This window comes from Saccostrea cucullata, unplaced genomic scaffold (genome assembly GCF_032062105.1).
Source record: "Saccostrea cucullata isolate Sc308-1 unplaced genomic scaffold, CSIRO_AGI_Scuc_v1 ctg4085, whole genome shotgun sequence".
Lineage (NCBI taxonomy): Eukaryota > Metazoa > Mollusca > Bivalvia > Ostreida > Ostreidae > Saccostrea > Saccostrea cuccullata.
Window position 1 is genome coordinate 90,454 of NW_026921411.1, and position 16,181 is coordinate 106,634.

Sequence of the window (16,181 nt, forward strand, 5' to 3'; positions counted from 1 at the left end):
AGATGTTGTTCTTTCGTTTCCTATAGCAAAAATTCCTCTTAGAGTATATGTAGGTCTACCTGAGTATCTTCAAGAAGGAATTTACAGATGTGATCTGAGCACATCCATTGATAAAAATATAATAAAACAAAAATAAACATGTCATATTTTACAGCAAAAACTTGTGTTATCATTTATTATATTATTACATATTTTAGATTAGAGTTTGTGATCTATTGAAAATAGTGAAAAAATACGGGTCTTTTAGCTAAAATTTTGGATTGATTGTCAGGATATTGTTCTAATAATTGCATCATTGTTTTAGTCGTGCCGTCAAAATTGGTTATATATGAAGCATTGTCGACTAATTTTTCAGAAGTCTTGATTTTTTAAGTCTAAATAGATCCTTTAAGACTGTTATTGGTTGATGTGAAATATATTTTACTACTGTCTTTCGGAATAATATATATTCACATCCGTTACAAAATGTTGTTCTTTGTAGCAATGTCTGTGTTCAGTACATTTTGTGTTATGTTCAAAACTCTGTTAAACTGTATGAATACATCATGTGTATGGGAAAGATTTTCATATTTGAAGAAAAAATATTTATTTCTGAAGCATTTGTTAAATGTTGAATACCTCCTTAGGTAGAATAAGTCCTGTAGTTTCATCTAAATACAACAACTGCTTGATTTGTTTGTATGCAATGGTTTGAGAATTGTGATATTCTATAGCTGCTAATAATTGACTGTGATATTTTATATATATACCATCATTTATTGTTAGATACTATACAATTATAAACTCTTTTTGTGTTGAATATGGTTTGTTATTCACCAGAAAAACATTCATATTGACCGAGGCGATGCCGAGGTCAATATGGATATTTTTCTGGTGAATAACAAACCATATTCAACACCAAAAGAGTCCATAACTGTTTTATTATACAGTCGGGATTTGAATTAAGAAGACATTGAATGCTGTATGACGACACCATTTTCACGATCTTCTATTGTGGAAAATAAAAAAATCTCCAGATTACTGTTTGTAACATCCGTGTTTTCCTTTCCGAGTTTAGCTATGTGTAAGACGTCCAAATGTTAAAAATAATCTTGAAATAGATTTGAATAATTGTTTTTTTTTGTTCAGATACGTAGCTCGCTGCGGCTGTTGCAACCACTGTTTACAACGTTGTTTGATGTTTTGATTGTGACGTCACAATGCATTTGCACGCGCATTGACCCTCCGGTGAAAACGGCCTAAAATCCGGTGAATATGTAGTGTTATGAACTGTTTGCGTTTGTGTAGATTATATAGGGACTATGAATAGACTATATAATAATATTCAGTTAAGACTTTGTCATTTTGAGTACAACACAAAGAAATACGTTAATTTATGTGTCAACTGCTTTTATGAATAGTCATTTCAAATAGAAATTTGGATGGTTAAAAGTTTTTTGCCTTTTATCAGATTACTACTAGTAGTTAAACAATGAAGGAGTTTCTTCCTTATGCTGTTTAATTTAAGCTACTAGACTTTACACAATTGCTCAAACAAAAGTGAAGTGGACAATCAAAGGTGAATAAAAATAAAACATACTTGTAAGAAAAAGTTCTGGCATATCATCTGCACAGAACTAGACACAGTTGTGGCAGTAGTACTGCTCCTACTGCAGTCTTGGTCCGATTTTAATATAACTTCAATCACAGACTCTCTAAATTGCCAAAACATTCCCAATCTATCAATGATAGGAACTTATCTTTAATTTTGGTTAATGCTCTCTTATACCTGTTGGTCATCTTATGTCATTTTAAAAAAGGTTATAAAGCTATGTAATTAATTAACTGTGTCAACAAATATATTAATCTATCATAACGTCGAATGCTGACTTACGCTTTTTTCATGCCGATTGTTAGGCCCTTATTTAATCTAAAATGTCTTCTGATATTTTCTCGATCATGACATGTTACGGCGGGTGTTACCGGTCAACGGGGGAAAATTTCTTCTTCATGGTACCTGATTAAATTAACCTCTGATGTTTTTAGAGAGAGGTTCCCTGTCTACTCTATTCCCAGTTAGTATTGTTTTGGTGGACTTGACTGTTTTTAATTTTGATTTTGATTACTGTTCCTTATCTACATATTTCATCAGTTAAATGAAATATTTTGCAGTCATATTTGCTATAAAAGCAAAGGGCTAACAATGATATGAAACATATCAGTCAAAATACAACCCGATGATACAAATGGTTTATCATAATAAATGTACACACAATAATTTTTTTCATAAGTCAAGAAATACTATTTTTAAAAAATTATAATCTCTACAACTGCGTTTTTTCCGACAGTCCTCACAAAGTCATTCGCTTTTAAATGAATCAAGTACACTAAGCTATAAAAGTTTGAAAATGGTCATGAGGATGCATGAAAAAACCGCGCTGTTATACAAAAAATGATGAATTAGTATGAAAGACGAAGTTTTGATATCTGAAAAGACGACCCTTACACGCTGTACAGAATACAGATGAAACAAAAAATTAAAAGGAGTGTTACAAAATTGCTGTTGAACTCTGATGTTTTTAGAGGTTGGTGTTTGTTCTGCTTTAATGGGCTTTTGAACTTGATTTGTGTTCGTCTTTTTTTCTCATATTTCATTCGATGAAAATCTGTTGGAACATACAAAAATATTGGTGCTGTGAGCAACTTGATATGATCTTCAAATGTTAGAATTACATTGAAATACATTGCTAAAACACTAAACAATTAATCACCACAGTTTTTAAAGTTCTGACAAAGGAAATATGAATTTAAAAATATTTTTATTTCAGACAGGTGCCTCATTACCTTATAAATGTTTAAGACAAAACACGGGTTCTAATTGTCTATTGAAAATATACACATGTACATTACTGAGAAGGTATAACAAACTTGATGTGTATCAGAACGTAAAACAGAAAATAAATTGTAAAAAAATGAATTAGTGAGAAATCTGTCTTCATCTTATTATTGCAAAGAAAAGTCAGAGCTCCAAACATATTTTGAATAGATTTCCCTTTTAGTGAAAGGTTTGATTTTCATAAACCTTCACCCGAAGGAAGGACGATCAACAGTATTTCACTGAGGTTTCGGCATTTTTTCCGTGTGAAAGAAATAAAAAAAAACGGTTCCCGGATTTATTTCCCTTTGTCTGACAACGCCGCTGCAAATAATTATAATGATGTTTTTTCGTAATTGAAATTTTGAGGAAAAATTACAGAGCTTATTCGTCCTTCGTATTCTCTATATATCTACAGTGTATTTTTATTCTGAAAACTCAAGAAACAATCAAAGAAATTAAGACTTTAAAGTTAAGGTTTATCATAGAGACAACTATTCATCATTATTTTCTGAGCACCCCTTAAATAGAGTGATGAAGTATTCATATCACATACACAAAGACGTCAGAATTTGTATATTTTAACAGGGATAACTCTCATCAGAAGGACCGGTCTCCACGTCCCACAGTGGGATTCGAACCCGCGACGCATGGGTCAACTCCTTATTTCGCGATTCTAGAGCACACAGTCTGCATGATCTGTTCAATAGTTGAATATTTAACTGTCTATAAATGCTTGTGGAATACTGATAAATAAACTTGAAGAAAAACTAGTTAAATTTAGTATTTACATCGTCAACTTCCCCATTTTGCATACATATACATAATTATGGAGTTATGTACCGTGATCACTACATAATTTACATTGTTTATGTTTATTATTTATAAACTGATTTGTTGTACAAGAGCATGTTCTTGTTTTGAGAAGTTTTTAGAGGCACAAGCACGGAAAAAATAAGTTGATGTTATGTTCATGTTGTTAGTCAAGGATTTCAAGAATTGTCGAAATCTTGTATAATTAATTCTTTTATCATTAGCCTGCTCTGTTTAAGAAATTGTTCTTATGTAGAGCATATTTTTGTGTATGGAATCAAGTCAAAATAAATCCATATGCAGGGGGACATAGTGTATAAAATTTACAACACAATCATGAATTGACTGATTTTGTTGAATAATGTCTTTGTTGAAAAGGTATAAACTGTCTTTTTGGTGTACTTTAACTTTTTTGACTTGCGCGTTGATAAACCACTGAAACAGAACGAACGGTTAACAGAACATAAGTTAATAAGAAATCAGTTAATTTCAATCTACACATTTAGCCCTTTATTCCAGATCATTCATTTCACATGAGTTTAAATCCAGAGAAACTTATTCGGGCAAAGTCGTTGCTCGGTAGGTATGATCCACCATACCTCACTCCAACTCTGGTGTTTATTACATCTCCTTTCTTCAAATTCAAAATTGTCAGTGTAGAAGCTGAGGCTGCATCATCGTGATTTCCCGAGTCAGCATATGCAACGTCTTTAACGACTCCATTTTTTACTAATTCTATAACACTGCATGATCTATTGTAAGAAAAAGTAGTTGTGTGTATGACGTATACCCCTCTCTCTGGAGCTGTGAACTTTCCCGACGTGGCGTCATATCCGTTACCAATGTTCGTCTCAACGCGATCATAAACGAAAATTTTGTGCTTGGATAGTGTCTTCCCTTGAATGTTACTGGATATATAGGCATAAAAGGCAATTTGCTTACCTGTAAAAAGAAAATACAATTGCAATTTTTTATCAGTTAAAGTTACATGTTCCAATGCATACATATGAATTGATAAAATTTTCCTCACAGAAAAAGAATCAAACCTTAAAGAAATCTCAATTTCAAACAAAGCTTTCATATTCAGTTTGTCGATAAATGAGTATATTCTGACAATAGGAATACTAGTAAGTTTTAAATCAAAACAAAAGCTTCCATATTAAACAGTTTTTTTTAAAAATTTAAATACCACTCCCTCTTGTAAGTTGAGTTCCTTTCCTTTGTCCACAGAGACTGCAAATTGTATCTTCCATCTCCTTCCGGTCACATGATTTACTGCCATTAGCAAAGCCAACGAAAAGAAAAAAAAGCAACGATGGTCCAAGCATGTTGTAGAACAACTAAAAAAGCAGAGTGCACAGAACTTCAACGTTGTCCCCCTCTTTTAAAAATCATAATTTCGTGATTAGATAAGAGATGGGGGATCTCATTACAAATTATTCTTTCCCATGCAACTTTTAACACTATCAGCTTCAATTTAATTTCCTTTTTTTCTCTTATAGATCACGCGTTGTTTCATTTCAGTTTCACAACGCTACAACTGTATAGTATTTCTAACGTACATGTAACTATGATATTCTCTATTGAAGGTGAAAGTTTCTTGTGCTACAAATAATAATTATTCATTTTTCGGTCTCTATCTTTAGTTAATTTTAGGAGCATTTATTTGTCAGCCACAAGACACAATCAGAATGAATCAAGACTTTGATGTGATTTGATTATTTTGAAATAATTTACAAAATTCAACTAATCTTTGAAATTCTTTCAAAATAACATTTCTCTGGAGCATTGAAACTCCGTGAAAAAAGAAGAAAAAAATGTTTTATTCCTTTATGTTTTTGCTTATTCTTTGGCGTAGATTTATATTGTAACTTAAGATTCATATACGGGACAATCTGTGAAATTCCTTTAGCAATCAAGTCCCTTTTAAAGGTATTTCTGGAGTAAGTAAAGGTTGTTTAAAATATTGATTTTCCTGTTCCTAATGTCTGTAATGGGGTTAAAATTCGTGTATGTGGTATCTATATACATTTTTAGGTCAGAAGACACGTTCTTCCAATATCTGCTTTGTATCTCTTCAAAAAATTTAGAATAAATGCTGATAATTTTCATAGCCTTGTGATGTTTAAAATGTCTTGAATTAGTGATATTAACAATTTCCAAGATAAACAGAAAAGTTATTTTTTAAAAAATAACATCTTCTTGTATCTTGTACAAAAGCCGGGTAAGGAACCTTTCAAAAATTAAACATCATTGAGGAACGTGTCATCTAACCTTAGAGCTGTGCATGCTAATTGCACGCATGTCGAAAAATGCATCTTAAAATGTTTTAAAAGAAAATAAAGTTCTGTACTTTTTCCATTACTGAACTGGTAGTTGTTTAATGCAGAGGTCCGTGTTCTTTTTTTGTTTAATTTGTATGTCCAACGCTTTATGATTCTACATTATTGAATCTTTGCAAAATAATTGTACGGAAAACATATTAAGTGATGACTAAAAATGGGAAAACATCTGGTTGCAGGAATAACTTTTGAATTCTACAAGTCATCCGAATGTTATTCAAAGTTTAAACAAATAATTTCTGAAGACCTAGCTGTGCAATAATATTTAAATTCGTCTGCACAAGATAGCTTAAGGACATATTTGTTTCATTGAAATTGCTTTATATTTGGGTTAAATAGAAAAACATGTAGACAAAGTATATGAAATAAAGAGATCAGGAACAGTAACAACTGTAGTCAACATCAAAAGTCCACTGAAACAATAAAGATTGAGAGCAGAGCAAAAGCAAACCTCTTAAACATCAGAGGTGGGATCAGGTGCCATGGAGGAGTGAACCTCCCGGTCATACCTGCCGTGGGCTGCTTGTCTTTATCGGACAAACAGAAACATCCGTAGACAATTCACATTATAAACAAACGCCTAACAATTTGTATCAAAAATTCAGGTCAGCATTCAACTAGTTATTTCATTTTGATCAGGATTTAACAAAATAAAAAATAATTTCTCTAAAATTTGGCGATTTCATTTCAATTTCTTTTATAAATTTATAAATATGATTAACTAACATGTTCCCCCCAGTTGTGACTGGTTTTGTAAAGACTTTAACCGCAAGTTTAAAAGTATTCACAATTATTGTGTTTTATTTTCATAGATATTTTTTAATTTGGAAAGTTTAAATATCTATACGGCTTTTCTTTAAATATTTTACGAGATATTCATATGATGCATTCATTTACAGCAAAATTTTGATTCGAAAATATCTAATTTGGATATAAATAATTTTTTCGGTTAAGGTTTGTCACTAGTGAAATTTGTTAAATCAAGAATTTTTTAAAGAATATATATTTTGGATAAGTACTCATATCGTATGACTCAATATAGCTGAGAAAATAAGGGGTCAGTATGCATCTTACTGAGCTACCGTAACGGTGCAATTAAGTGACCTTTTTACACTTAGATCTTAACCTTTTAGTTAAATACTTTAACCTTTATAATATTTTGTTAGATGTAACGATGGTTAAAACAAATATAATCTTATTTTACGTAAAATAGTTTGAATAATATTTATCATTGAACAAATCTTGCAAGTTAATGCGCGTGTATTATTGTGTGACCTTTTTGCACAAAAAAGTAACATATCTGGGGTATTAAAAATCTAAATAGGCAATAAACTTTTTTCTTGTATCAAATTTTTTACGACTTAAGTGCTGATCAGTCAAAAGCATCGAGTAGTTTATAATAACAAAATAAAAAGTTGGGGTCAGTGATGTTCATTCTGAAATATTGGTCAAGACATGTGATTTTCAGGCAGAAAACGGTGTACATTTTATATTGACTTCTTTAACATATCTTCATTTCTCGGCAAAGTTTGTTTAGGGAAGGTGTAAAAATTGTTCTAAAAATATAAATTGAGACCTTTATTAAATATTCGTAGCATATCATAGCGGAAAATGTTCCCTGAGTAAAAGTATGTGAGGCTAAAGCTCCAAGATATTAAATTTAATAAATGTGCAGATTTGCAGAATTTTCTGCTAAATATCCTTCCACCTCAAAAAATCTTGCTTCTTTGTGGATTTTTGAGCAGTTTTTTATTGTATGTTGAATAATTTACATTGTTGAAATTTAATATGTTATAAAAATGAATTATAATAAATAACTTTGAAGTAAGGGGTACTGCGTGAACTTTTCTAAAAAGCTGACGAGTGACATACCCTAATCTTTGAAAAAATACAAAAAAAATTCCTATAAAATAATAAACAGCTTTCAATGCTGAAATGATTGTTTAAAAAGGATGACTTAGAGATCTATAAAAGAAAAAATTGATGTGCCATTCTTCCTTAATCAATTATTTTCTGACGAGGTAATTATTTCGACCATAAACGTTCAAACGTTGACTACGTTAATGTATCCTCTAAACTGCAATTTTTTTTTAATCCACGAAAATTGATGCGCACAAATATCAGTGAAACCACAGTGTGATCTGTTGGGACGGATCTAAATCACGAGGTCTATTAATGTTCTGCTGAGGTGGAATTACAATTTTTAGAGTGTTATTTTTCCTCTCGGGTGGATTTCCTTCTCCGTCAGATTGCAATGTTTTAACAATTATACACGAGAAGACAAAACCAACAATGTTAAAGATAAACATAATGATGGAGAGTATAAATGCTACAATGTCCCACTTCAGGTTTCCCTCAACAGCACACGTGTAAGTGTAATCCTTATCGCCGGTACAAATCAGTATGATCCAGAAGATGGGGACAAAACAGAGTCCATTTGTTCCTAAGCTCAGCCCGTTTATCACTCTGTAAACAGTTACCTGTTCAGAAGAAAATATGTATATTATAATTGATACCGCCATTCGTGAAATTATAAGGAATTGGATTTTTATTTTGAAGAAAGATTTGTCAAACAAGTAAAGGATAACATGAAAGAATGATGACACAAAAGGAAACTGTGGATGAACATAAAATAAAATTAAGTTACTTATTCTCTTGATAAAGCTTGAAGATGGCAGATTTCTATTATTAATATCCATCTTAGAGACAAAATAACAAGACATACCACTGAGCAAGAGCTACAATTAAAGTTAAAAAAATCTTTAATACAAATATTTTTTCACGAACAAGACCTGGACCTTATTTATTGATGATAAAACTTTATGATACATTTGCATAGCAAATCATATTACATTATTAATTTATTATCATTATCGTTATTACATTATCTTCATATATTTCATATTACCAAATTATACTTTATTACAATGTATATTAATTAAAATATTACCACTGCTCCCGACCATATAAGAGCGCCTGTGTCCACCGAGAAACTAAAACTTCGGTCTAAATAGACAATCATTACAATTCCAAAGACGATGCTACCTGCTGAAAGTGCTGTCAACAATGGACATCCTAAAGAAATGTTCTGCAGCTTTTTGTCGTCTGTGTGCAAGTTCAACTGAAAAAAGGATATTTTTTTTAATCAACAGAAACACTTCAAATCTCTGTTTTAATAACCTTAATGGGAAAGAAATGATTGTCTTAAATTAAAGGACTTTCATTTCAAATCTTTCATTCTAGTCTGTTAAATTTGACACATTGGGGTGCTTTTTTGCCTTGCACCTGATCCTACCTCCGATCTAAAAAAAATCCATATTGGCTCTGCTAAAGTTTGTGTTGATTAAGTGAACTTTTGAGATTGATAAATGTTCCTTATTTATCTTCACATTATTACATTTTTAGTTCTTACCAGATGACTGTTGGATCTCACTTTCGTTTTGTGCTGGGTTCACCATTTTTGCGCTGACACGATCGAATCTTGTGCTTCAATATAATCATCAAGCGGTACCAAAACCTTATTGAGTAATACTGCGCAGTTTAAAACATTTTGAATGAATGATTGGCAGTGTAGTTCTGTATACATTTAAATCATACGAATAGAAATGGAGAACGAAGGTTTTTCATAAACTGGTCATTATGGTGGTTTTTGACTTTTTAAATGACTTTAAAATTCATAATTTTAGAGTATACTGAAGTTTTTGTTATAAAAAATCAATGGCAAAATGATCGCTTAAACAAAGTATCGCGGAAACAACATAAGAGTTGATAGGCAAGAATATTTCTCAGTGAATACTTGAAATATATGCAACTCGTTTTATTCAAAACTTGCATAATAAGTTTTCAGGCTGTTTGTACAATTTTGGAAACTCTTGAAGACGGAAAAGACATCTTATCTGTGAAAAAAAAACATATTAATGCAGTGTATGTATCCAGGCAGATTGGTTTTCCTTTTAGAAAACCAACAAAGTTTGTCGAAGACGGCGCAGTTTGGGATTTATTGGGCTTTATAAAATTGGCTTAAACATGGTTTGAGTAATTGAATATGATAGATCATAAAAGAATTATAGGACATGGAGGAGGATGAAGGATATGGAGATCGCAAGTGAGTTAAGTCTATGTATAGAGGTTTCTATGCTTAAATTCTTTGTGAAACCCATAATGACTATACCTACCACGCAGAAAAAAAGTTAAGACTTGTTTTCTAAAACATTCTTGGTACCCAAGATATGCGATAGCCAGTTTACATTGTGACGTCATTTTATGACGTCATCGACCCTTACTACACAAGTTTATAAGGAATATCAACAAAATCGCTTCGGCGCAAGGGCATACCTTTCTTTGGTTTACAGAAACAAGGTATAAATAGACGCAGGATATTCCAAGGATTCAAGATATTGCTGCACAAATGTCGATACTGCAATTGTTTAGTGACAATTTCTAGAGTCTTAAATTGAAGCAGGGTAAAAATTCACAGTGCATTGTAAGTTTCCTAAATTGTTTATCCATTAAGGTAGGATTCTTCTCTGGTTTCTGCCTAGATGAAACATTCAAAGTATATTTGCTTATATGTCTTTTATATTGAGGTGTAACGAATTTAAAAGACCATATTTTTCTTTCCTCATCATAATTGTACAACTTTGAATAGAAATGGTAAACTGCATTTGAAAACTAGCATGGACTATATTTTTGGCGGAATGGTGGCGTATGAAAATATCTTCTTTACTGCCTCACAAAATTATAATAGAACAATAAATTTAGTTATAATTATTACACAATCGAAGACTTGGAGAAATTTTCAAAAGTAAGTTAAAATAATAATGACGTACTAAACTTTCAAAATATATCAAATAGATATGATTTTTCAAACAAACTAGAACTTTGTTAGCTTTTAAACGCTTCCTATCAAAGTACAGATTTGAGCCACAAATCCATAAAAAGTATTTTTTCTCTCTTAGTAAACGATCAAAACTTTTTGTTTTTGTTTCATTTTGTACATTTAAAAGACTACTTTATTACATGTGAAAATAGGAAAAACTTAAATATAGGAAGCACCTGAAAATAACTAATATATCCTAAAGAATTAAGAAAAACAGAGAAAATTTGGATGAACCAATATCCAGTTTAGTAATTATTTATATAGATTTGGTAACATCATGCTATAGACCCGATATAGTAATATGTTTTTATGCAAAAAGAACAATCTTTAAACTTTTGAAATAGAAGTAGGTATCACATGATTGGCAACAGTATTTCTTTATTCTTATTGTCAAGGAAAAAGATAATGACCTTGACCTGACCCTGCTTCTAATATAAAACGGTCAAATTTAATCTCACTGATATTATCATCTTATTATCTCTTAGAATGAACTGATATCAAATATTGCAGGTTTGATGAAATGACGCTTCTGGTCTTCAACTTGTGGACCCGTAGTATTGTCTACTCCGTTTCGCTGTATATTATTCCTAGCTATGTCAGTATTGCAATCTGTCAAAGTCGATGCTTGACCTAACATAGACGTAGTTTTTGAATTTGAGGCATACGAATCAGAATTCGATGCAATTCCCCCATTATTGTTTCTTTGACTTACAATACCCCTTTGGGTTGCCATATGACTCGCCAATCCCCCATGGTCAGCGATATGACTAGCCCCCCACTATGGCTTGTCATTTGGTTTGCCATCTGACGTGTCAAACTATGGTCTGCCAACTGGTCAGTGATTGAAATATTAACTCTCTGTTTTGCCATACCATGGTTTGCCAACTGGTCTCTCATATTATGGTCTGGACTGCCGACTGGTCTGTCATACTGTGGTCTACCAGTTGTCTGTACATTCTAGGGCGACAAGATGCATTGCCTGCCATAGTAAAATTACTGGTATATCGTGAAACAATTGATGTTGAATGCCTTTGTCTAGTCATTTCCATTTCTAACCTCCTAATTTTGTCCTCAAGCAATGTTGTCTCATTTTCATTATTGCTACCCATTGCTTACAAAAGTGAATAACCAAACATAAAAAGGAAATGAAGTACACCGCTGCAACCAAAATTATTGCCATCAATCTATATAATGAGTTCGAAGAACCTCTTTGCTTTACTAAATAATACTTCTCCTCAATCACTGATTAGATTTATATTTATTTATTTGAATGTCCCTACCTGGGTTTAAATCAAGAAGTGAATAAGAAATAAATGGAAGACTTTCAGTAAGTAGTGATCAATACGTTTCCTAAATAAATAGACTAGTATCAGAGACAGATCGGCTCTATTCGAGCCACTATCCCCAGTACTAGCTATTTTCCCCAGACTTAATGTAAGAGCTATGGTCAGTCACAGTGAAAAACCATTCAGGAAAATAATACTTCGAGTTCAAGTAATGCATGTCAATGCATCACCAATACATTCATCATTACCCCAAGTCTGCTTGTGGCCTTCAACTCTATAGATGTATCGACGACGTATTATCACTTAATAATAGCTACTTCAATTGACACTGTATGTCACTCGAGCAATTTTTAAAACGAGGCAAGCTATTAACAAACAGTTAATGAAAAAAGAATATGAACAGTCTCATAAACATTTTGCAAATTCTATGGTCAATACAATCACCTTGTCTAAAGCAAATAAAATATATCATTCATCTAGTTTTTTTCTACTAATTGTTAGACTAGTATTTACACACTAAATTGTGTCTGTGTTAAATGCAATTATGATTTGCAATATCCATAATCACATAATTTGGTGTCGAAGAATACAGATGTCACAGCCTTACCTAAGTATTGAAAAAATAAACACAAACACGACTGCTGGGTTCGATACTTTGCATTTTACTTGATACAGAAAAAGGGTGACCTGAAATATGAAAAACAGGTATTTAATATTTCTCACCTCACTCACATTTTTAAGCGAATCATTTAAACTTATGAATTTAGATAATTTAGAAATAACTTCAGTTAAAGTTTCATCAAAGGTCAACATGTCCAAAAATTTATTTTTACAATAGCTCCAAAACTATATGCTTTATAAAGTTAAAACTGATCAGGTACCATGGAGGACTGAGAAACCTTTGCTGACCGGTCACACCCGCCGTATGCTCCTTGTCATGATCGGAAAATAACGGGAAAACCCGTCGTCAATTCAGTGTATAAATAATGAACTAACAATCAGTATGGAAAACGTCAGTCAGCATTTGACTCAATGATAAATTGTATTTGCTGACAAGGTTATTGCATTGATCAAAGAACTTTCGAAATGATGACCAGTACCTTAAACGAGACTGCTGATATTCTTGTTTCACCGATTTATTTGTCAATAATTTACCTCGTTTAAGACATTGTTCATACATAGATCATGCTCTAGCGTATCGAATCAATCCGTATGCAGGCAATGAAGGTATATTGCTGCATAAGTAAGGGAAGTTGGCGATAGAAAAGTTAAAGACAACAGGTTTATCATAGAGCTTGGTTGTTAGATTACCATTAACGTCTTTTTCAAGTAAAATATCCAAGTATGAAACAGACGTGTCAGACTCTGTGGTATCCTTTATCTCTAGCTCATCAGGATATATCGTGCCATTTTGGGAACAAAACTTTTGATTGATAAAAACACCAAAAAAAAAAAAAAAACATGAAAAATATAATCATAAATTTATGCTCCTCAATGAATTAATATTCATTGGGATTCTGCAAGCCCCCCAAAAAATCCATACCAGATACATTGATTTTGATGCTACTGTTAAGTTATGCAATCAAATATATGTTTGAAAAGGGTAAAGTACGAGGGTTGTCCCGTAAAATCGTGGACAAGTTGTCTAGTTTGAAAAATAATCATCACTGCATTCTGAAATTTTCACTACTCTTTAGTACATATAATATGAATATACATAGCAAATTTTAAATAGATATATGCATAAATAAACAAATTGTGATATTTTATGTTATGTACTGTTTCGCCCTACGGCGCACGGATTATAACGTCAAGGTGTCTAAAACAGCGTCGCGTTTCATGTGGTTGTTAAATGTAAAGTTTGATAAGCCCCACTTAAATCTAGAATTTTTTTTTGATTTTCATACGTGAGTGTTTATAACCAGTTAAGGAACTAATGTGGCACACTCATGCGATCTTCTGAAGATTTATTAGCAAGTTACGGACAGTATTCTCACCATCATTCAACTAACAAAGAATCTCATATCAACGGTCGACAGTGACAGCGGCTTTTGCTATTACAATGGCAAACTGTCCGTATGTTTTGTACTACTTGGGGACTCGATCAAGAAAACTTCGCTAAGAAAACTTCCATTTCATTTATATTTTAAAGATCTGGTGATATTTTACATATTTTCTTTCTTCTGTATTCATTTAAAGTCTCTTAAGGTGTCATTAAAACATCCTAATGTAACTGAACTGTTCTCCGGTGCGCCGTAACGTCATCAAACGTCGCCATTTTTCGTGTATTGTGTTTACCATTTTCCCATTTCGAATGCTCGGGAAACTGCCAAAAATTAACCAAAATGCTTGAAATTTTCAAAAAGACGTCAGAATTGATTAAGATATTTAATTTGAACAATTTTCATCCTAATCTTGTGTATTTAAATCTTTTATTACGATTTAATACTTGTTTATTCTCTAATATAATCTTGTTATTTTTACCGTGCGCCGTAGGACCGTACCCTGTGCACATTCAAGCAGAATAAAATCTTTATTTTTGCATATATAATATCAAAAATATTATGATACACTTAAATATGATGAATAAACATTTACTGAAAATTTCAGCTTAGTGCGCCCATTACTTTTTGAGAAAAGCGCTTTGTCCACGATTTTATGGGACAACCCTCGTACATTCCCCCTCCTTATATTTGAAAGTATGAAAAATGTCAGGAGACACACATATAAGGTTTTATTGTATAAAAAAGTAGGGGGTCAAATTTCTATGGGCGTCATTTTTCAACGTGTGTGGAGTCGTAGAATTACCGGTCTGGAATGTTTTTCTACGGTCGAAAAATGACCTTACTTGTCGTAGAATATTAACCCTGGGTCATTTTTCGACGTAGAAAAATTACCCCCTGGTCAATATTCTACGGGGGACACTTTTCGTCGTTACATCTTTCTCATTTACAGGATAATGAACAAAGACCATGGTGACAGTGAAAAACAAACCGGTTCTGACATTGAGAGGATATATATCTCTATGGCATATATAGTATTAAAAAGTTTTTAAAATAAATTTTAAAAAAGCTAGAATTTAACAGCGTAAAATAATTGTCACATGTATCCTTTCGGGGATTTATATACCAACAGAAGTAAATAAACACTGATGCAGCAAGATTATTTAAGGTCAAACGATTATGCACAGATGTGTCCTCGGCGGGTACTTTTGCATGAAAGTGTACATCAAGTCATTCATGATGTTCACTGCATTTGTGTTAGCCTGATAGTACAACTTTTATTTATAGAATTTGACGCAGAAAGGGATACCTGAAAAAAAACCTTTCGCATATTTTAGGCAAATAATTAATTGAAAAAGACGAGAGAAAGTATATAATTATAATTATTTTTTGACAATTTCAGATAACTTTGAAAGTTTAATTCAGTTTGTATTGGCTCAAAGGTTGATTGCGCAAACGCACTATATTCTAACGCCTAGATTGATTAAGCGGTGATAAAGCAGCATTTCCGGTTGAACACCATAGCAAAAGCCGGGCAATGCTTAACAGGCAATGAGCCAAGCTAAAAACGGAATTTTCAAAGCCGGAAGGCCATTAAAAATATTTTTCCTACAGTCAAAACTACAGAGCCCAGTCTTTTTTAGGACAACGAACGATGAAGAATTACAAGAAAACACCGTACAACAAACAGTCCAAGAAGTAATCCAGGACTAATATGTGTCAGAAAATGTGAGTGAATTTCAAAATTCATGGACCAATTTTATTGTTGGAAAAATTTCAAATTATTTTGAAAAATGGAAATTGATAACAAGTGATCCAAAAATTTTGGAATATGTGAAGGATCAAATTCTATTGAATTTGACGATATGCCTTATCAGAATTCGATACTTAAACAAATTCAATTCAGTGAGGCTGATAAGACAATAACTGACAAAGAAATGCATATAATATTAACGAAGCAAATGATAGAATTTGTGCCTAATTCTGACACCAGTGACGATGAGT

General features: G+C 32.2%; 1 protein-coding gene and 2 long non-coding RNA genes across 3 annotated transcripts; all 3 read right to left on the reverse strand.

Moving 5' to 3' along the window:
• Positions 1 to 543: 543 nt before the first annotated feature.
• LOC134259891 (uncharacterized) lies at positions 544 to 1,402 on the reverse strand. The gene is made up of 2 exons (XR_009990424.1): positions 1,336 to 1,402; positions 544 to 783 (listed from the first exon to the last, which is right to left on the reverse strand). It is a non-coding gene; the product is annotated as an uncharacterized LOC134259891 (long non-coding RNA).
• Positions 1,403 to 4,178: 2,776 nt separating this feature from the next.
• LOC134259892 (complement C1q-like protein 2) lies at positions 4,179 to 5,026 on the reverse strand. Its single transcript, XM_062742490.1, has 2 exons — positions 4,857 to 5,026; positions 4,179 to 4,609 (listed from the first exon to the last, which is right to left on the reverse strand). The coding sequence occupies exons 1-2, from the start codon at positions 4,993 to 4,995 to the stop codon at positions 4,197 to 4,199; spliced, it is 552 nt and encodes a 183-aa protein (XP_062598474.1). The 5' UTR covers positions 4,996 to 5,026; the 3' UTR covers positions 4,179 to 4,196.
• Positions 5,027 to 8,677: 3,651 nt separating this feature from the next.
• Positions 8,678 to 9,489, reverse strand: LOC134259895 (uncharacterized). The gene is made up of 3 exons (XR_009990425.1): positions 9,422 to 9,489; positions 8,960 to 9,130; positions 8,678 to 8,747 (listed from the first exon to the last, which is right to left on the reverse strand). It is a non-coding gene; the product is annotated as an uncharacterized LOC134259895 (long non-coding RNA).
• Between the last annotated feature and the right edge of the window lie 6,692 nt (positions 9,490 to 16,181).

What these genes read in the sequence shown, in the direction of transcription:
- LOC134259892 (XM_062742490.1), bottom strand. Translation starts at nt 4,995, where the DNA reads ATGCTTGGACCATCGTTGCTTTTTTTTCTTTTCGTTGGCTTTGCTAAT. An exon ending in TCAACTTACAAGAGGGAGTG is followed by an intron (nt 4,610 to 4,856) that starts GTATTTAAATTT and finishes TTCTTTTTACAG; the next exon opens with GTAAGCAAATTGCCTTTTAT.